Raw genomic sequence first — 21,274 nt, forward strand, 5'->3', positions numbered from 1 at the left:
AACAACTATAATTGATATATGCCAACTAAAATTAACATAAGATACTTGGTTGAAGGTAACCTAGCTAAGACACTTGACAACTAAAAGTTGCCTTAGCACAAGACTTTAGGGGTAATTTACAAACAGCGGGGCAGGGCCCACAGACAATCTGAAGCGCAAGGCTTTGCATTTTCAAAATAAATACAGTGCTGTCTGGTGCATGGTACTAAGGAGCCCTGTGTGACCTGTATCTGGTGTTAAGTACATGGCTACTTTGCACCTGCCAGAGCTAGGCTCTGTATCTTAGGCCTGATATTTAATCTGGTGCAGAGAGTAGCAATGCTCCAGGTGCAAATTCTGGGTAAATGAGCATTAGATGTGAACAAATAGGTATTCAACCACACAGCCTCTAACTCAGGCTTGATGCATCAATCCTCGCAAGGCACACCGCTGAGCCCTTCAATACAATCCAAATATAGAGGAGAGCACCATTTGGAGAGCTTTTGCACCCCTTAGCACGCTAGGACTTGTGCCTGGGGCTTTTGTAAATTCCACCTATTGTTTTAGCAATTTTAATACATAAGTGAACTGTAGATCTAAAACTGCTTGCACTAAAATGGTTATAAGTGCACCTTGTGTGGTATTCTCCTAAAGATAACTTCAAACCTATTTGCTTATTATAATAAAAATCGCAGATAAATGTGCCAAAAAGCAGGCTCACATTAAAGCTCAAAAGAGATGATAATGTATGCAGTCTGAAAGTTGTACTGCTATAGCCATTAATTGGATATAGCCATATGGTGTAACAGAGAGCTGCCCCCGAATGCAGTAAAACTCCTCCAATAGAGAAAGGTCATTAAAAAAAAACAAATATCTGGTTCCAAACAAGTTTCTTGATTGTAAAGCTGATTTTCTGACTTTATTTGGTCCCCATGATAAAAAAAACACCTTAGGGTGAATACACATGGAGCTACTAGTAGCAGCTACTTTTAAAAACCAGAAAATCCCCTGCCATAGACAATACTGAGAATTGCCTCTGCTAAAACACACATAGAGACAATTATCAGTAAATGATAAGTATTGTCTATTTTAGTAGCTGTGACTAGTGATGGGCAAAATTATTCGCCAGGCATAGATTTGCTGCGAATTTCCGCGTTTCACCATTTGCGGATGGTTTTGCGAAACGGGTGTCAAAAGTCGCCTTGGAAAAAATCGATGTGCCACAAAAAATGTTGCCTTGGTAAAAAAAGTTGTGTGTGTTTTTGTCATTTCATTAATCTTTTTAAAGATTCGCGAAATTTTAAGCAAAGCGTAACGAGAGATTCGCTTATGACAAGTAGCCATGACAAGTAGCTGCTACTAGTAGCTCCATGTGTCTTCACCCTTAAAGTGAAATAAATATAATTGACTGAGTGCCACTTCAGAGAAATATTAAGATCATCATCAAATTATTTTCTCTGTGACTTAGATTTTTCTTAATTAAAAATGGGTTATATAAATAAAGGGTATTAATATTATACAGACCTTTAAAGAAATGTAGCATGCTGCAGCAGAGCCAAAGGAGGATTGTATCCTAAGGGCTAGTCATTTTGACCCCTGAAGAACTAAATTAACCAAGTTACATAAGTTATCTATCTGTTGTGTTGCAATTTGGACAAATATATTTGCTTATACTGTAATAGTGAGGACAAGTACATATCTCCTCTGTAATGTCACCCTGGACATTCTTTTACAGTAGAGCTGTACTAGTTACATGATCTCACAAAGCAGAAGACATTTTGTCAGAACTTTTAGATTTAGTGATTTAACAGTTTGTTTCACTGAAGACAAGAATTCTCAAAATCATGGTAGAATTCAGAAGGAGCTAGCAGCCAGTGCTGCTTTTGATTTGGGCTAAGCGCCACCACCTCATAGTACAACTGTCAGCTCTGATAAATGCATCAAATCGTTGGGAAATGTGCTTTCAGGAAAGTTTACATAAATGGCAAAATAAACTGAATTACTGGGGCGCCTAGATTCCCCAGTTTGAACCATAATAAATCTGTCCAAATGTGTTCAGCTGGTGCATCCAGAAAGGCCCCCATACACGGGCCGATAGAAGCTGCCGATATCGGTCCCTTGGACTGACTCGGCAGCTTATCTGCCCGTGTAGGGGCAGAAACGGGCGGGCTGGCCTGAAATTGGCCAGATATCGATAGGCCAGGTTAAAAGATTCAGTCGGATTGGGGGCCGCATCGGCTCGTTGATGCGGTCCCTGAACCGACTGCCCCATTGCCGCCTACATAATCCGGTCGTTTGGCCCCAGGGACAAACGATCGGATTATTTTTTTTTTAACTTCAAGCTCCCCGATATCGCCCACCCGTAGGTGGGGATATCGGGGGAAGATCCGCTCGCTTGGCGATCTCGCCAAGCGAGCTGATCTTACCGTGTATGGGGACCTTTAGTTTCTGTTTTTTTTTCCATTGGAAATTCTGTTCTTTTAGTTTACTAGCCATGTGGCCATCTCTTGAGAGGTAAAGGTGCCCATACACCTTCAGATCCGCAAGCTTGGCAATGTCGCCAAGCGAGCGGATCTTCTCCCGATATCCCCCACCAAGGAACCAATATCAGCAGCTAGAATCGGCCTGTGTATGGCCACCTTAACTAAATAGATTACTAGTGCACCTAATCCCCACACACAATGGATTTATCTGTGCACTTGTAATTAAATGATCGACCCAGTATGGAGAAGCTTCCTTATTTAGCACAAGGAATATAAAACGTAGATTATTTGTGATAAAATAATAGGTAAAAGTATTTCTTACGCGTAGTCTTACTTTAGCCCTCACTTCACCTCCACCATTATATAATCTTGGGACGACAGAGAACTGTCTGTGCCCAACACATGGGAATTGTCTGAAATCAATTACCCACGTTTAAACCATAGTATAAAGGCTGCCTTTCGTTTGCTTATTGCCTGAAAAAGAAAATAAGCTTCTTCATTCATTAAAAAGTAAACAATCCGGTTAATAGGGTTCGCTCAGAATCATAACCCGCCCTTCTTAGTTAACCCGCGTCTCTAACAGACCCAGCTCATAATTCCGGAAGGGGCGGGTCCTGTTACCATGGAAAGTGAGTTCGCTTGTTTACCTCATAGAAAACATGGAGGATGTGTTGGACCTCGGGGAGGCTCCGAGCCGGAGAAGTGTGAGTAAATGACAATGAGTGTCTTGTATATATCGATACCTTTCTCTCAGTGGCAGGCACCTTATTCCACATGGTCTGTTTTTATTTTAAGCATGTTGTGTCGGGCACATCCCTAGGGTGCTGCGGTGTCTAATGCCCCGAATACTGAGCAAATCCCGGGTACTACGTATAAGGCACAGGATGCCCATTTTATCTTTCCTATTCGAGTCACACACTCTCACTCCCCATTTACAGTCTGACACAGACTTTACGTGGACATTTGTCTTATGAATCTCTTCCATGTCATTTGGTTTATTGACATAAAGATATGCTTTATATTAACGCTCACCATACCTGTATATTAAGTGCCTCTGTGACCTGGCACCTTTAATGCCAGTGGTTAAGGATGCAAGTCTATAGTTTGTCTGTTTTCAGACCATTCATATTCATATGATAATTTTTTTATCATGATTTTTTAGCAACCCCTTTCCCTCAACAAGGTTTTTGGACTGTATATTTATATTATGTATTATAATGCTGGTCCTGTCTTTATGTTCTTTTCTATATTATAAAATTGTACAGTGCTGGCTATCGGTATAAATACATACATACACTTAAATACATACACCAGGCAGTCTGCTCTTCTTTACACATTGGGTTTAATGGCTAAAACATATAACAGGTGTAACACATGACACTTATGGAGCTGGGGTTGTACAATATGTAGCACTGGTTGTCAAGTATCTGACAGCGATCACTGTAGTTTCTACATTTCTGGGTACATCTTTGACCTGTACCATGACACGTTTCCTGGTAAAGTGCACAAGGTACTGCAGGCAATAGGAGGATTGAAAATTGTAGTTCTTAATTATTTTGTGCTTTAAAAAATCCATATTTAAGTAGAAAAAAGAGAATGCAATACTAATAAGTGCTAATATTATTTCAGTGCTAAACTTTGCACTCAAAGAAAAATATGTATTTTTTTAGACTCCTGTTTCACTTGTTTAGTACGTAGGTAGAAATAGGATTCATGGTTTTCTTAGTGGAAAGTAGATCTCCAGGACACTGTTTCATACTGTATGTCCTTAAAAGACAGTGGTCAATTGCTTAAATATTTATTTGGTCTATAATTACAGCCCCTTCTTTGTAATTGTATGTGCCCTCATATGGTAGAGATGTTTAAGTGTTTTGTAATTTTTATAATTTAGGGGGTAAAGATGGGACGTCGAGCACGTGCATCTCAGGAAAATCAGCAGGAAACAGCTGATGCGTCACGGAACCAGCCTGGAAGAGAGGTACAAGTGAAAGAAAATTGGTTATGGGCATTAAAAATAATAAAGGCATAAAAGTGTACTCTCCAAAATATATAAGGAGTATAGGTGGAGCTGCTAAAGAATAAATACTGACGTTATGAATATCGGGAGATGAACAAAGAATGTTATGAACATTACATTCTGTAAGGGCGAAGACACAAGGGGCTACTAGTCGCTGCTACTTTTTAAAAAGTCGCAATTGTAGTCGCAGCAACTAATCACCCCATGTATCTTCTCCCTTACAATTTAAAAGTCACTTTAATGACATAAAGAGACACATAGAGCACAGATTTGAGCAGGAACATTTGGTCAGTGATGGGCAACATTTAGAATGTCAAGGGCTGGGCATTATTATATTTCTGCTGGAAATGCAATAACTAGGTACAACAGGTCTGGGCCACTTAGCAAAAGAAAGTAAAATGGTGCATTGTTCTGTTTTTTGCCAGAGCTAGTGCAGTTTTTACCTAAAACTTGCACCACCCAGGGAAGAAACTTAGTGATTAGATTTAATGAGTAGCGGTAACAGATTGACACTAATGAAACAAGCTTTTATTGTCCTTTAAGAAGTGCTTGGTGAATTAGCAGTTAGTATACAAAATGTGGGAGAGCAGATACTTCATGACATTTTTAATAACACACATAACTATGCAAGTTTTGATGATGTTTAAGTGATAAAAAGTTTTGGAAAGAACATATAAGCAATGAGTAATAAAAACATTAAGGAGGTGTACTTGCCTAAGACACCTAAGTGGTGCAGTCTTGCCTAAGGATGTTGTGGAGGTTTGGGTGAGATTTAAATATAAAAGGATGGGCAGTTAGAGTACATTTAAATTGAGACTTTGTTTTAAATGTTATTTTGTTGAATGTAAAATAGTGTATTGTTAAGCCTTGAGTAGTGCTTGAGTAGTGTTTTGTTCCCCTAAACATTATTATACATTTTCTTTATATATCATGTAGAATAGTGCACTCATGATAATGAACATGGCTAATATGCATATTTTCTGCATCAGCTAAAAATGTATGTTACGGTCTCCTTTCAAACGAACAGTTATGTACCATGTGCCCCCTCCTAAAGTCACTGATTAAATAAGAGGTTAGAGAGCTGAAAGCAGGAAGTCGTGTTAAAGACAGAATGCATTTATGATACGAGGAAATGAAAACCTAAGGATTGTCATATAAGGTACTACTCATACCTGAATATAGCTCATAGCTACATATGGAGGAAAGAGAATTGTTTATTTAGTTCTTTCAATTTAATTATCTTTTTCTTAATAGTTCACAAATAACTACACAATATGTTTGTTACAGGGCCCACCTAAACCTTTGCGGCAAGGAGGATGGGCAGATGACTCTTCTGGTCCATCAAAGTTAGTAAGAGGGCAATATTTTTGGATATTTATATGTCAATTTGTGATATAAATTATATGCTGATTGATTATTTGTTCTGATCGTATATATATATATTCCCAATTGATATGTGCTCTCCATAAACAAGAGATAAGAATTTGCCTATAACCCAGATTTCTTTTGATTTTGATTTGCAATATTTTTACATATACCATTTAAGACCTGTGATATTATGTTTAGAGTGGAATATTGTCCCCAGTCATGAGAGGTTTAGACACTATTGCTTTTGACATTGTATATTTGTGTTTTATTCATAATGTAGCCCTGGAAACATGTTGCCTGCTAATTACAGTTCTGAGGCAAGTCCTGGGGCACTTGGTCTGCCAAGTAGAACCCAGGGGAGCCCAGAGTATCTGGTTAGGAAACTGGACAGATATGCTATCAGTGGTTTTAATGACTTTCTCAGGCCAGCAAATACTGTAGCAGAGTTTTTTTTCCTGATAATTGAACATTTTAGTGCATTTTTTCATTTGCTAAATGCATCTCCATAGATCTATTGGTATTGAACATAAGTTTTACATCAACTTAGTTTTCCAGGTTATATCTAAGTGAATATTTTAATTTTGTATTTACTGGTGATTTAAATAGTCCACAGTTATCCTTTTGCATGTATCTTGCTCTAGTGAGATGCAAGGTACTAGATGCTGGGGTTCAGTAGCTGGATAATGTGGCTTACATTTTACTGTTTATTTGCAGGTCAACAAAGCGAATGACTGAGGATGTTGAAGAGTAAGTGACAGAGGGGATTTGGATAAAACTTAACATTACTAGATAGACTTTGGAGCACATTAAGCCCTGCTTTCCATGGGACATACAATATAATAGCTTCTTTGTGCAAGTTTTGAGTGAGTGATACTGACATGAAAACCTACTTTTCAAAATATTAATGTACATAAAAGTTACCTATAGGTCATGTTGATCTTTTCTGCTGCTTTCATAAGTAATTGTTACTTGAAGTTCCTTAATCTGACTGTCCTTTCTCAACCTGTCAGTTATAGCTTCTAATAATAATGGACTACTGCTGCACAAATATGGCAGTCCCCTCATAGGGGAACATGTGAAATCTGATAGATAATGTACAGGTACTGTAAATTATAAAGCTCATGCAAATGTGTTATGATTTATTTAAAAACAGTTTAATTTCATGTGTCAGTATCCCAAATGTAAACCAAAAAAAGTGATATCAACATATTAGAAAATTACAACAAATTGCATTTCTGATTAGAACACTTGCCTCAAGTATCTTTTTAATATACCTAGAATTTCCTGCAATAGCAAGTTGTATTACCATGTAGCCAGAAACATGCAAATTCAGACACGCTTCTTTTCTGCAGCAGCCGCCTGAAGCAGCAAAGCCTGGATGAGTCAGATGAAGGAGAAGGTAAGACTGAAATAAAGGGTGTGTGGCTGCAGTGGCAGAACTGTTGCTGAGGAGCTGGGATAGAGATGCAAAAGTAGATGCTGCAAAATTAATAAAATGGCCACTATACCAACACTGTTTTTTAAATTTCCCTTTGTATTAGGCTAAAAAATTGATACCTATATAATTACTTCCCTCTTGCTTTTTTTTAACATAAGAGTTATGTCACACATGACCTTTTCTCTGCGAGTGTTTTCCAAGTATGATATTAGCCTTTAATGGTAAAACGCTGTTACTAAATCTGCTTACGTTTTACCCATTGTAAAAATTGTAGTTTTGAGAATCCAGATTGCCAGGGATTATGTCATTTGGGAATTAGGCATTTGAAACAGCTACTAATGTTTTTCCACTGGCATTACTGCAGTAAGGACACCCCTTTAGATTTGCGCCTAGTTTGTTCAATGTAATCACTTAAAACCATGCTATCATAGGGTTTTTGTAAGAATAATGCAACATGAAACAGTACTATAATCAGCTATAAATGACGCTGATCACAGTTACAAAAAAATTTTCTTGACAAATTGAAAACCTACATACACATGTAACATTAAAGGAGAAGGAAAGGTAAAAACTAAGTAAGCTTTATCAGAAAGGTCTATGTAAATACAGCCATAGGCACTTACAGAAACGCTGCACTGAGTTTTCTAACAAAAGATTAGTTGTGCCTGTTTTCCTCTGCCACAGACACGCAGCTTTCTGCTCTTTCCTGCTCCCCCCTCCCTCAAGAATGCTAAGAACTCACTCCCCCCCCTTAGGAATGTGGATCTGAGCCAATCAGCAGGAAGCTGACTCATAGTCTTACTAACTGAGTCCTCTGTCAAAAGAAACACAGGATTTCTTGTCTCTCTTTGTAAACATGATGTTCCAGTGTGTGAATTCCTCTCTCAGAAACATCCTTAATTCCCCTGGCCAGAGTCTGTGCAATTCTCTCCTCTCTCCCCTCTCACTAGAATGCTAAGAACTCCCTCCCCCCTCCATTAGGAATGTGTGATCTCAGCTATAACAGCTAGAGCTGCAGGCAGGAAGCTACTTAACATGGCAGCTGTTATATTCTAAAGCTGTTTACTCAGGTATGTTAATGTTTTCTGCAGAATAAATATATTGTTCTAGGTGGCACTAATGTGGCAAATCTATTGGCAGTAAAATGCCAAAATGACTTTCCTTTTCCTTTAAAGGAGAAAGAAAGGCAAAAAAACTAAGTAAGCTTTATCAGAAAGTTCTATGTAAATACAGCCATAAGCACTCACAGAAATGCTGCACTGTGTTCTCTGTCAAAAGATTTGTTGTGTCTGTTTTTCTCTGCCAGTGACTCACTTCCCCCCTTAGAAATGTGGATCTGAGCCAATCAGCAAGAAGTTTCCTCATAGTCTAACTAACTGAGCATGTACACCAGTCTGGGTCTCGGTGCAGGAGCGAGGCATTATGGGAACTTTCTTTACAAACCTCAGCATTTTTTTCTTCCTGTTTGGCTTCTGATCATCTGAACAGGTGAAATATGGGGAGACTTAAAGGAGAAGGAAAGGCAAAGTCACTTGGGGGTGCCAAAATGTTAGGCACCCCCAAGTGACTTGAATCGCCTACCTTGTACCCCGGGCTGGTGCCCCTGTTAGGAGAGAACAGCACCAGCCCGGGGTACCTGCAGCGCTTCCTTCTTCCTGCTTTGCGAGCGCGCATGCGCAGTAGAGTGAAAAGCCGAATTAACAGAGAAGTTGGCTTTTCACTCTACTGCGCATGTGCCTATGTGTTAGTCTTAGCGAAACGCAGGCGGAAGGAGGAAGCGCATCGCTCCAGGTACCCCAGACTGATTCTGTTTTCTCCTAACAGGGGCACCAGCCCGGGGTAAAAGGTAGGCGATCAAAGTCAATTGGGGGTGCCTAACATTTTAGCACCCCCAAGTGACTTAGCCTTTCCTTCTCCTTTAAGGGCACTATTGAGACAACTGAAGGTATGCCTGCAGCTTGAGATTAACTCTTTATTAGCCTTTCCTTCTGCTTTAAAATGTATATGCAGGTAGAGACGTGGAGTGACACGGACTTGTGATGGCTAAGATAATGTTGTAAAGATAAGCCTTTTAGCATTTTATGCAAGGATTGATCCACTATCATTTAAAACAGTGGTACTGTGGCTATATAGAAGATATGGCTGTTATAGCTATGGACAAGTAATGACAGCCTTGCAGTGGAAATTGGCTGGCAGAGGTTTTTATCTGCCACTGTGGAATTTGTTCTTAGATAGCAGATTTTGTTTCTCTCTCCTTACTTTAGCAGTGCCATGGGTTTGTGATCTTTGCCCTTGCATGCATTTATGATTGCTAATTAAAACACGCCTGCTGATCCTTGCACTAACTGGGCACTGCTGCTCATTAATATCAAGAGGAAAATGCATTAGGATTCAAGACCGTTAACATTTCCAAATCAGTCTCTGCAATATCTTTAAAAGCGATATTTAAATGTTCAACATATCTTTGTGCTGTAATGTAGGTGTTTTCCTATATATCAAGGTATGAGTGGTTGAAATTCTTGTCTTGGCTTTCTAATAAAATGGTCTTGTGCCAGGCTTTAAAACAGATCAGCACAACCTATACATTGTATTGGCTTGTATTAGCCTTAGGGTCCATTACTTCATGTGGGTAAATCATACAGTCCTGCACACGCCTTTTAAGTGGATGTAAGGCATCAGCATAATAGGCAGTGGGGTTATGGGTAAAGCTCGGTCTGGCAGCTGTTCAGGGTTACCTTATTTAATACAAACCACAGAGTGCCCGCTCTAGAGTGGGATGTTTTAACCCTTTCACTCTTTTTGCTGAAACCTCTGGGTACTGTTTCTATTACAGAAAGTACAGAGAAGTGAGATATTGTTGTCCTGAGCTCCCGTTACAATGTTAAGCCCAGGATCTGAGTGTGTTTTTGGGAATACATTCACTCTCTTCTTTTTTCGCAGACATTCCAGTGATACCAGACCTTGAAGATGTACAGGAAGAGGATTTAGCACTACAGGTAGCTTCTCCTCCGAGGTGAGAAAACGTCACATTCACACTTTTTCTATTTAAATGCTAAACTTGCTCTCTCCATCTAATTATCTTTTTCTGTTTATCTAACTTGTTGCCTACTCCATCTACCTTTTCATTGCTTTCCTTTAAAACTCCTGTTGCTCCTCTAAAAAGTGTTCTGTATATTCACGGCAGTTTGACTCCTCACTTCTGTTTGTTGCAGTGTTCAAGTGAATAGAGTTTTGACATACAAGGATCTGGATAATGACCTTATGAGACACGCTGCCTTCCAGACTCTGGTGAGAATTCTGCCATATATTGTGCTATGTTCACATTCTGCATTATTTTCTCATGCATGAAATAGCAGCTACCTACTCAGAATTTGTTTGACACCTGAATCTTACCATCACGTCTACAGTTCTCCTATATACCAACTTAATCAGTGGGGCTAATTCACTAAGATATGAGTAACTGCCCCTACGAATCAACCAGATTTTTACTTTCACTTTGTACCTGGTAGTAAATTGAGCAACACTAATTCTTGCTTGGTTGATGTGGGCAATTGCCCTTGTGCTGTTTAGCATTTGAGAATGAACCCTGGTGTATTTTGACTTGCATGCCAGTCAAATGCATGGACATCACACTCAAACAGCTGATCTAGTTTCCAAACACATCTATTCCTGTAACAGCTTTCTCTGTTTTCCTTGTGATAATGTTTTTGCCACAAAATTGAGCAGCCCTCACAACTTTTACCCTGGTAAAATTCCCCCAACAATCACTGCTCTAACAGTCAGTTTACGCTCTTTATTAATTGATGATATTAGGGAGAAATTATCACCTTTAAATTTAATTCTACACAGGTGTCTTATTTAGTGCAGACTTATCCTCTCATTGTGCTTTTCTTATTTGTTTAGGATGGCGATATTGATCTAAAACTTCTTACTAAAGTGTTATCCCCAGAACCAGAGGTACGTGAGGTAAGTAGTTTGGGTGAATTACTAGGCAAAATATCCAGCCTTGGTCTGTAGTGGGGGTACATTCAGAACTGCAAAAGGTTCCCTTTCAACTTGTGTTTTCTGTCTTGCAGGAGAACGTGCAATGGGACTGGGATTTACTTTTTACAGAGGTGTCATCTGAGCTAATCACAGAATGGGATGTGGGGAAGATGGAAAAAGAAGACATGTTGAAACCCAGCCCACTAGTCAGCTGATGGTTCTTGGCTAAAGTTATTTATATGTACAGAATAAATAAATGCTTAAGAAAATGCTCTAATTTTCTTTTTTGTAGAACTGAACTGATGTAAGACTACATTATTACTGTAGTTTCCTGTTTCTTTGTCTTAAAATATGTTTAGAAAGCAGTGGGCAAAGGCTCTGTTGTTGTACTTTATGCTGTGGACACACATAAATAATTGTCTATTTGTTTGTAAGTACGTATACTCTAAGATGGATTTTACTGCTGTTTTAAACTGACTGTTCTTGGTATTATGGAGTAATGTTTGTTCCATTAATGTTATAATCTACTGCAAGATAAAATGATATCCATTATGTCATATTTTCTGACCATGTCCCAATTATTTCAGCTAACCCTGCCTAGGGGAGATCTATTCCACCCAATTTTCTGGCCAGTTCACTGAGCTCCAGGGAAAGTCTAGTTGAGGCATGAAAAGAATGCACATGAAACATAACCCAACATATCACAGACAAGTTATTATTCTGGCAGACAGCTAAAGTAGTACTGAGTGGCCAAATTATCTCATTTATGTATAAAAGAAAGGGAGCTTGCCTCTGACCTAGCCCTAGAGAGGCCGATCAGAAAGCCACAGAGGCCATTAGAAAGCCGATCAGATACCACAAGAATCGCTCAGATGATAATCAAAAGTTTTGAAAATACACATTCTATAAATATTGATGTGTGTTGGTTAGTATATGTGTATACAGTGGTGTGAAAAACTATTTGCCCCCTTCCTGATTTCTTATTCTTTTGCATGTTTGTCACACTTAAATGTTTCTGCTCATCAAAAACCGTTAACTATTAGTCAAAGATAACATAATTGAACACAAAATGCAGTTTTTAAATGAAGGTTTACGTTATTAAGGGAGAAAAAAAACTCCAAATCTACATGGCCCTGTGTGAAAAAGTGATTGCCCCCCTTGTTAAAAAATAACTTAACTGTGGTTTATCAATTTCAATTTTCAATTTCAATATCAATTTCTGTAGTCACCCCCAGGCCTGATTACTGCCACACCTGTTTCAATCAAGAAAGCACTTAAATAGGAGCTATCTGACACAGAGAAGTAGACCAAAAGCACCTCAAAAGCTAGACATCATGCTAAGATCCAAAGAAATTCAGGAACAAATGAGAACAAAAGTAATTGAGATCTATCAGTCTGGTAAAGGTTATAAAGCCATTTCTAAAGCTTTGGGACTCCAGCGAACCACAGTGAGAGCCATTATCCACAAATGGCAAAAACATGGAACAGTGGTGAACCTTCCCAGGAGTGGCCGGCCGACCAAAATTACCCCAAGAGCGCAGAGACAACTCATCCGAGAGGCCACAAAAGACCCCAGGCCTCACTTGCCTCAATTAAGGTCAGTGTTCACGACTCCACCATAAGAAAGAGACTGGGCAAAAACGGCCTGCATGGCAGATTTCCAAGGCGCAAACCACTTTTAAGCAAAAAGAACATTTAAGGCTCGTCTCAATTTTGCTAAAAAACATCTCAATGATTGCCAAGACTTTTGAGAAAATACCTTGTGGACCGACGAGACAAAAGTTGAACTTTTTGGAAGGTGCGTGTCCTGTTACATCTGGCGTAAAAGTAACACAGCATTTCAGAAAAAGAACATCATACCAACAGTAAAATATGGTGGTGGTAGTGTGATGGTCTGGGGTTGTTTTGCTGCTTCAGGACCTGGAAGGCTTGCTGTGATAGATGGAACCATGAATTCTACTGTCTACCAAAAAATCCTGAAGGAGAATGTCCGGCCATCTATTCGTCAACTCAAGCTGAAGCGATCTTGGGTGCTGCAGCAGGACAATGACCCAAAACACACCAGCAAATCCACCTCTGAATGGCTGAAGAAAAACAAAATTAAGACTTTGGAGTGGCCTAGTCAAAGTCCTGACCTGAATCCTATTGAGATGTTGTGGCATGACCTTAAAAAGGCGGTTCATGCTAGAAAACCCTCAAATAAAGCTGAATTACAACAATTCTGCAAAGATGAGTGGGCCAAAATTCCTCCAGAGCGCTGTAAAAGACTCGTTGCAAGTTATCGCAAACGCTTGATTGCAGTTATTGCTGCTAAGGGTGGGTTCAGGGGGCAATTACTTTTTCACACAGGGCCATGTAGGTTTGGATTTTTTTTCTCCCTAAATAATAAAAACCCTCATTTAAAAACTGCATTTTGTGTTTACTTGTGTTATCTTTGACTAATAGTTAAATGTGTTTGATAATCAGAAACATTTTGTGTGACAAACATGCAAAAGAATAAGAAATCAGGAAGGGGGGCAAATAGTTTTTCACACCACTGTATATACAGGGAGGGCACACTCCAAAATAATAAATAAAATGCCAGGGGGGCCGAGTGACAAAATCAACCATATAAGCATCAAAAGACTTAGCAATCACAGGAATTCTTTAATGTGCGATATCAAAGTTTCGGTCGCATTTTGGGACCTTTCCCAAGAAGAAAGAATTATTTTCATTAAGTCCTGTGAATGCTGAGTGCTTTGTGGCTTTTTCTTTTTTTTTAATACATAATTGATTTTTTGTAATAAACTGGGTGTTGCTGGTCTTTTTTGATATCTAAACCATTTACCTTGCACCCGAGAGAAGTATTGAAGCCATCCTTGGTTTGAGATATATAATTTATTTTTCAGTTTGTGTTTTTTTTGCACTAAAACTCAAATTTTTCCTGTAAACGGGATTTATTATACGACAAAACCGCAACAAATTTGAAATAAAAAATACGCCATCTAAAAGCTGTTGAGATCATGTAGAAGTCAATAGCAGGTGTCCCCTTTACATCTAGAAGATCTATAAGTGTCCCTTTTACATCTAGACTACTGCAACCTCCTGAATGATGTGCCCCACAAAGACTTTACAGGAATAAGCATATAATCAAGTTCCAAAGCTTGAGTAGAGGTTCTAGAGCTGTGGTTTCCAAACTTTGGAACTGGTTCACCTAGTAGAGTCTAAGGCAGGGAATAGGCGGGTGGCTAGATAAGTCTGGTGTGAATTTGGGACTGATACCCCTAGTAGAGGCTGGTGCAGTGTCAGGAGGAGGGGGGGTGGGGGCTAGTAGAATAGAGATTTGACCCTAGTAGAGCCTGTGCAAACTTTGGGTATGTTCCCTAGTAGAGCCTGGTGCAGTGTCAGGAGGCAGGGGATGGGGGTGGTGACTAGAATAGATATTTGCTCAGTAGATGCATCTTAAAGCCAAGCAGGAAAGTCAGGAATGAATACTGATAAGAACAAAAAAAAAATGTACAGTACATTTATGTGAGCCTGCTTTCTCGGTATTTGTGTCAGAACAGAACAGCAAGTATTTCATAGGTCAGTACAGAACTTGAGTTTAGCTGTGAATGTTTCTTTTGCAGCAAATGGTCTGTAAGTGGTGTTTTCTTTTCTCTTATATTCTTTCTACTTGTCATTTTACACTTGTTCTGCTAGCATTTTGGCAAGTACCACATTGTTTCTCCTGCGTTCTGGGGCTTGCCCTGAGAATGGTTAGGGAGAAGCACAGGTGGATAACAGCTGGAGGAGAGAAGCTCTGCACAGTCAGCTACTGAGGAAGGTCAAACTGAGCTGCGACGGTCACAAGAAAACTGTTTGGAGCTAGAGGACAGATGGGGGTAGCAGAAAGGTGACCAAGATGGGGGAGACTAAAATAGGCAAATATGAAGGGGGGGGGGAAGATGCATAAGGAAGGTAAAAGGATTTCATTAAGTATTCATATCATGGAGCAAAAGCAAGGGAAGCTCCTTCACATTAATGGTACAGCTGACATTTATGTGTATAGGAAAGGTTACTGACTATACTGAGTAAAATAAGAAGATTCCATTGTGGGAAAGGTATAAAATTATAACAGGCTTGCATATATAAATAATATTTCAGTACTACTAGTTCTGCTTTTGTTATTGTATTCCCTCAACCTCTTGCTGATCATTTAAAAAGTTCTTTCATAATATGTAAATGCAAAGAAGCAGTAAAATATGCCATGTATTTTTTTTGAGCCAGTTTGGCAAATATAACAGGCACATTGCATGACACTAGATGCATCAAACCATAACCAACTATCCCCTTTACTATATATATTTCAGCTGCCAGTTTGTGCACATTTTAGGCCACTGGATTTATTTATGTCAAGGGCACCAGGTTTCTTGCTATAAATATAATATCTGTAATAGCTATAATATAGTAGCTCAGAACCTAGGTGACCTGCAAAAAAATTCCACAATGTCCTAAACATTTTGCTGGCTGTTAACCTGACATTAGCTAAGCCTCTCCCCCTCCCCCTGAATAACAGGGCATGGTACAATCTGTTGATTACATTTATTTCAGAACACACAGCCCAAGAATTATATTGGAACTTCCCTCTCCTTGGCATCTGGGAGTGGTCTCCTGATTCAGGTATATGGAAGATTTTCCGATGAGATTAAGTCCTGTGATGTTATCTGGGATAGAGTGGGATCTCGTGTTGTTATTAGCTAAAGATGATTAGTACGCGTTGAAAACATTAAGTGCATCTAATGATGCCTTGGAATGCAGGCAGCATGCACCCCTCCTCGCAGGCTGCAAGTTTTCCCCTTCATTACAAGCATCATGCCCCTTAATCGCACTGGCAGCACCATCCCCAAAACCTACAGAATTCCTGTAGGCCTAGCACATAACAATGCTGGGATTACACTGTTAGCTCCTTGGATCTAAGATGAACAGTCCGTTATTATTCAACTGATTCATTGCATAAATATGTACATACACATATACTGCTCTGTGCACAAGTTTGCACAGTAATTTAGCCACCAATCTGCAGCTAACTTATATGTATGTAGAATTAAAGGGCTTTTGGCTTTTGTTGTGTTTGATGCGGTTGCGCAGACCCCCTGGGGACTTTCTGTATTTGGCATTTGCACATGGGGACGATCACCACAGAGAATACTGGGGTAATTTAATTCTTGCATTCCCACACAGTGGAACACGCAAAAAATCCCAGCACAGGAACTGTTACAAATGCCTGTGTGTAAGAGCCCTTAGAATAAAACAAATGGTTTTTAAAAAAAAAAAAAAAAAAAAAGCAGATGATAATAATGTCAGGTTGCTGAAGTTTGATGCGTTTGGGCACATTTGCAACTAAGTCAGATAGGAAGTGCCCCATAATTAAATTATATATAAGATACTGAGGTGGTATTCAGTCTTTTTCAGACTCTTAGGGGCAGATTCATCAAAGTACGAGTTCGCATCCCGAAATGGGTAAAATTCTGATTAGATACGATAATTTCTGATGCTCGGAAATGTCATGAATATGCTTATGAAAAAATCGTAATAGTCACGATAATATCGTATTGGCGATCCCACAGAAGTCACAGAATTTTCGTATCCGAACGATTGTAAACGCCGGGAAAACCTTTCCGACTTTGATCCTTCTGTGCGTGTTTTTGGAAGCCTCCCATAGGACTCAATGGCACTCTGCAGCTCCAACCTGGGCCAATGAAAGTCATGAAGCTTTAATGAATCCGAAACTTTCGTACTCAGCGCGACAAATACAGATGGTACAAAAAAAAGTTGCAAAAAATAGCACAGTACAAAAACTTAAAAAAGTAAGATTTTTTTTGTATTTGGATTCACTCGTAATTCAATGAATGTGCCCCTTAGTATCAAACATAAAACTGTGCTAATCTACAATGCACATGCCATGCTGCACTAAAAAAGGAGACCATCTGTATTTATGCAAGTGAGAGACTAACATAACATTAATAACATAATAGCACAATACTGACACTGTAGTTCAGCCTACTATACATTGCACCCTTGAAGCTCCCTCGGGTGACACTAGCTGCAAGCAAAGGTATAATGTATAAGCTTAGTAAAGCTTGTAGCGATGTTCTTGACTAAGTGCTTGCTGCTCTTAGTGTTGACCCATTGGTCACCTCATTCCACCAAAGAAACACCCCCTAGTGATACCCATTAATAAAGCAGCAATTTGGTAGCTAGAGTAAAAACTGGGATGTTGCCGTTTGCTGAAAATTCAAGTTAAGCATCTGAAGTCTTGGTTTGGTTGGTGCCCATAAATGTAAATATGGTATCCAGTAAGACTAACTTCCTTACTGTATAGGTGCACAGCTAATGATTTGCACACCCTTCATACCAGTATACAAACCCACTAGAAAGCTAGTGGCAATGCACACTGGTAATATCTCTGATCTGGAACTCTCCCTTTGCACAGGGATGCTGAAAAGTTGTCGGTCTGCATTCTGTCACCGCAGGATGTAAGTCACTCTCAGCACTCAGGAATCAGCAGCTTCAGTTACACAGTGTTATAAGCACCTGTCTACACTCCTGCTTCTGCAGGTGCACAATGAAAGAAACGAAGGGGGTTGTAGAAACTGCTGTTTCCAGGAGCTGAACGGTGTGTATATATGTCTGTTGTGTGCATATACAGAGCTCGCAGCCTGTACTGTAGTTAAAATTAGACAAGAATTCCTACTTTGCAAGCTCTTCTTTGCTGTGTGTTGAGCTGTGTGTGCATTTGGACGCAGCTTTTGTGCATGCTTGCAGTGCTGCCTGACCTTGGATATGCCATTATTAAAATTGAATTTTTATGCAAAGCAACGAGCCCAGTTATGATGTGTGTGCTCTCAGGGAGCTCCTGTGTATGCAGAGGAGTGTGCCTTTTAATGGTAGGTTTAGCACACCTACAATGGACCTTATGTTTAAAGAGCATTTGCACAGTGTATCTATATAGAGATCAATATTAATTTGGATTTGACATATGCAAGTATTCATGTTAATTGCATATAAGGCAAGATATTCACACAAAACATTTTATTTTTTTTTTAATGTAAAGACTGTAAACAAGTGCCTTTGGCTGAGATATGTCTGTATGGTTCTTCTTGCTGAATAAACAAAGATAGTCCAATGTTAGCAAGTAAGGTGCTTGATTCCTGGTTTTTGCTAGTAAAGCATCATGAATTCTACAATGTTCTGTGTTTTTGCTACTATAAGTTAGTTTTCAATTGAGTCTGTGGTTGAGGTATCCATGTTTTATTAAGAGTCCAGAACATATTTATGTGAAATAAACATGTCTCCCTGGGCAGGAAAAATATATATAGTACAAGGAGTTGGAAAAGAAAAGGCTAGGAACCCCTTTCCAGACCTTGTGGGTAACTTCAGTGGTTCAGCACTAAACACATAAAATAAAAGACACAGTCCCTCTAGAATATCCCATTGCCAGTTGTGCAGGAGGGCAGCTGTGCTGTGTACACCTCCATTTAACATTAATGCTAAAGAGAAGTTATGACAAACATGTACCGTCATAATGAAATCCCTTTTTACTCACACCTCCATAGTGCATACAGTGGGGGAAATGGCTGACTGGCCCTCTTGCCCACTGATTATAAGACATATATGAACCACTGCCATGGGAAACATTTGTTCGTTATATTCAGTATATTCACATTAGATTTAAAGGCAAAACAAAGTGCTGTGAGTGGTTGTGAGCAAGCAGGATGCATAGTTTAGTCTTTCTTCAGACACAGCTACCTCAAAATACTTTCTTGCCTACACACACACACACACACACACACACACACACACATACATACACACATACATACACACACACATACATACACACATACATACACACACACATACTTACATACACACACACACAGCCTAAGATTATAGTGATTATATAGTAAACTACTCTAAATTCCAAACATTACCTGGCACCCACAGAAGCTCTTCCCTTGACTCTTCCTTTCCTCCCCCATCATCCTTTTAATGTAATATTTTAATTTGAGCTGATGAATGAGTGACAGATGTGACAGGCACCACCACAGATTAATAGAAATGACACAATATTTACTCCTTGTGGACGCACAATTATCTAACGGTTATCTTTGTGATTGAAAACTGCTCATCCGTGGGACCAGAATTACCTGGGATTTATGGCTTTTCTGTGTCTCATCTAGTCCCTCTGAGGCCCACACTCCTCCTCATTTCTTAATATAACCTTGTCTGAATATTGGCTACTGCACATTCCTCTGATCTTTTTCACAACTGTGACTGGGGAGACCAATAATCCCCAAGGATTTAGGGGTAAAGAGGTATCAACCCAGTTTTATGACAGATTTTAAAATTCTATCAGTTATGTATATACCATAGGATTTTTACAATAGTGAATCATCTGTACCTAAAATTAGGAGAATGGTTTGTATTTTATTGCATAACAGTAAAACATATCAAAGAGAAAATGGGCAAATGCAAATATATCATGCAAGGATTGTAAGGTCATCACATCTTTATGGAGCAGCTGCAGTTCATTTAACCCCTGCATAAGTATACTCTACTGGCAATACCCTCCCCTTCTCATGCCAGATTATAAAAAACAGAAGCATCTCATCCTTTCCTGCAAAAGATGGCAATAAGTTCCACGTGACAGATGGCAACCTCTGCATTACCTTAGGCTGGGCTAAAGGCAAATAAGAATGTGCTGATACACCACTTTTATTTGGAGCATGCAGATTGTTGGGATACATTGTATGACAGCAGATTCTGACTGGGCCCTGCTTTCATGATTTGGACTTGTCTACTGTCCTAATTTTCTCCAAGGGCTACATGAGGTAGCAGCAGGTCCAGACCTTGGTAAAGTGCAATTTGAGACAAGATTTTAGCTTGTCTAAAGGCAAAAGATGCAGTAAGTTCCTTGTTCTTCCATATGGTACCAATATACCGTAACTCTCAGTGCCAGTTCTAAAAATTTATCAGAACTATAGTTCTTCCCTAACTGAACCTCTTTATAAATCTTTATTTATCCAGCTTACCTAGCCATGTTCTTCTAAATAAAGACTTTTCCCATTAATTTTTTTTGTTTCTAAAAGTATTAATCCTGCTGTGACAATTTAAGCAATAGATTTATTGGTCAGTTAGATCAACAGATCTCTCTCTCTCTCTCTCTCTCTCTCTCTCTCTCTCTCTCTCTCTCTATATATATATATATATATATAAATAAAGATAGATAGATGATAGATAGATAGATAGATAGATGATAGATAGATGATAGATAGATGATAGATAGATAGATAGATAGATAGATAGACAGACAGATAGATAGATAGATAGATAGATAGATAGATAGATAGATAGATAGATAGATAGATAGATAGATAGATTAAAAAAAACAGCAAAGTGTGCACTCCATTTGATAAGGTTACATGCATGGGTTCAAGATTCAGGAAATTATAGATAAAGGTCTCTATTGAGACTGAAACGTTGGTTCAATAAATTTATTTTTTGCTTTTCACTAAAGACCTGTGAGTGCAGTGTTACATCTATCTATCTATAAATCTAAAACATTTTGCTAGATATATAAAAAAAGAGGGTAAAGAAGCAGACACACAGTATGTAAAATGTCGCACAGCACAATAACCCAGACATGCGCATACAGCCAGCTCATAATTAAAGATTTAATATGACACAAAGGAAGTCACTTGGAACAGCACTGGAAATGAAGCCATTAATATTATCGCTTTACCTACCTATAGGCAAGGCACAGGTTATTTTCAGCAACACAGTGTTTGAAAGGTGCACATTCTAATTTGTATATCAGCATTCTCTTAATATAAAGAATATACACACAGAAACAGTGTACACATAAAACATACACATGAAAGAGATGAAAGATGGATGGACGGATTGATGGATGGACAGATAGTCAAATGGACAGATAGACAGATATAGATTGATATACAGATAGATATAGATAGATAATAG

At 39.0% G+C, this 21,274-nt stretch overlaps 1 protein-coding gene across 3 annotated transcripts; it reads left to right on the top strand.

Annotated features, from left to right (window-relative positions):
• The first annotated feature begins 2,701 nt into the window (after positions 1-2,701).
• ift43 (intraflagellar transport 43) lies at positions 2,702-11,828 on the top strand. Of its 3 annotated transcripts, none has more exons than XM_012968420.3 (9): positions 2,702-3,166; positions 4,354-4,440; positions 5,767-5,825; positions 6,562-6,594; positions 7,200-7,246; positions 10,226-10,298; positions 10,498-10,573; positions 11,189-11,242; positions 11,362-11,828. In XM_012968420.3, the coding sequence occupies exons 1-9, from the start codon at positions 3,122-3,124 to the stop codon at positions 11,482-11,484; spliced, it is 597 nt and encodes a 198-aa protein (XP_012823874.1). In that variant the 5' UTR covers positions 2,702-3,121; the 3' UTR covers positions 11,485-11,828. The 3 variants fall into 3 exon arrangements, with proteins under 3 accessions (XP_012823874.1, XP_012823873.1, NP_001016535.1); XM_012968419.3 differs by having other exon boundaries at positions 2,722-3,166; positions 7,203-7,246; positions 11,189-11,251; NM_001016535.1 differs by having other exon boundaries at positions 3,114-3,166; positions 11,189-11,251; positions 11,362-11,827.
• The last annotated feature ends 9,446 nt before the right edge of the window (positions 11,829-21,274 follow it).

The sequence above is a fragment of the Xenopus tropicalis genome, chromosome 8, assembly GCF_000004195.4.
Source record: "Xenopus tropicalis strain Nigerian chromosome 8, UCB_Xtro_10.0, whole genome shotgun sequence".
Lineage (NCBI taxonomy): Eukaryota > Metazoa > Chordata > Amphibia > Anura > Pipidae > Xenopus > Xenopus tropicalis.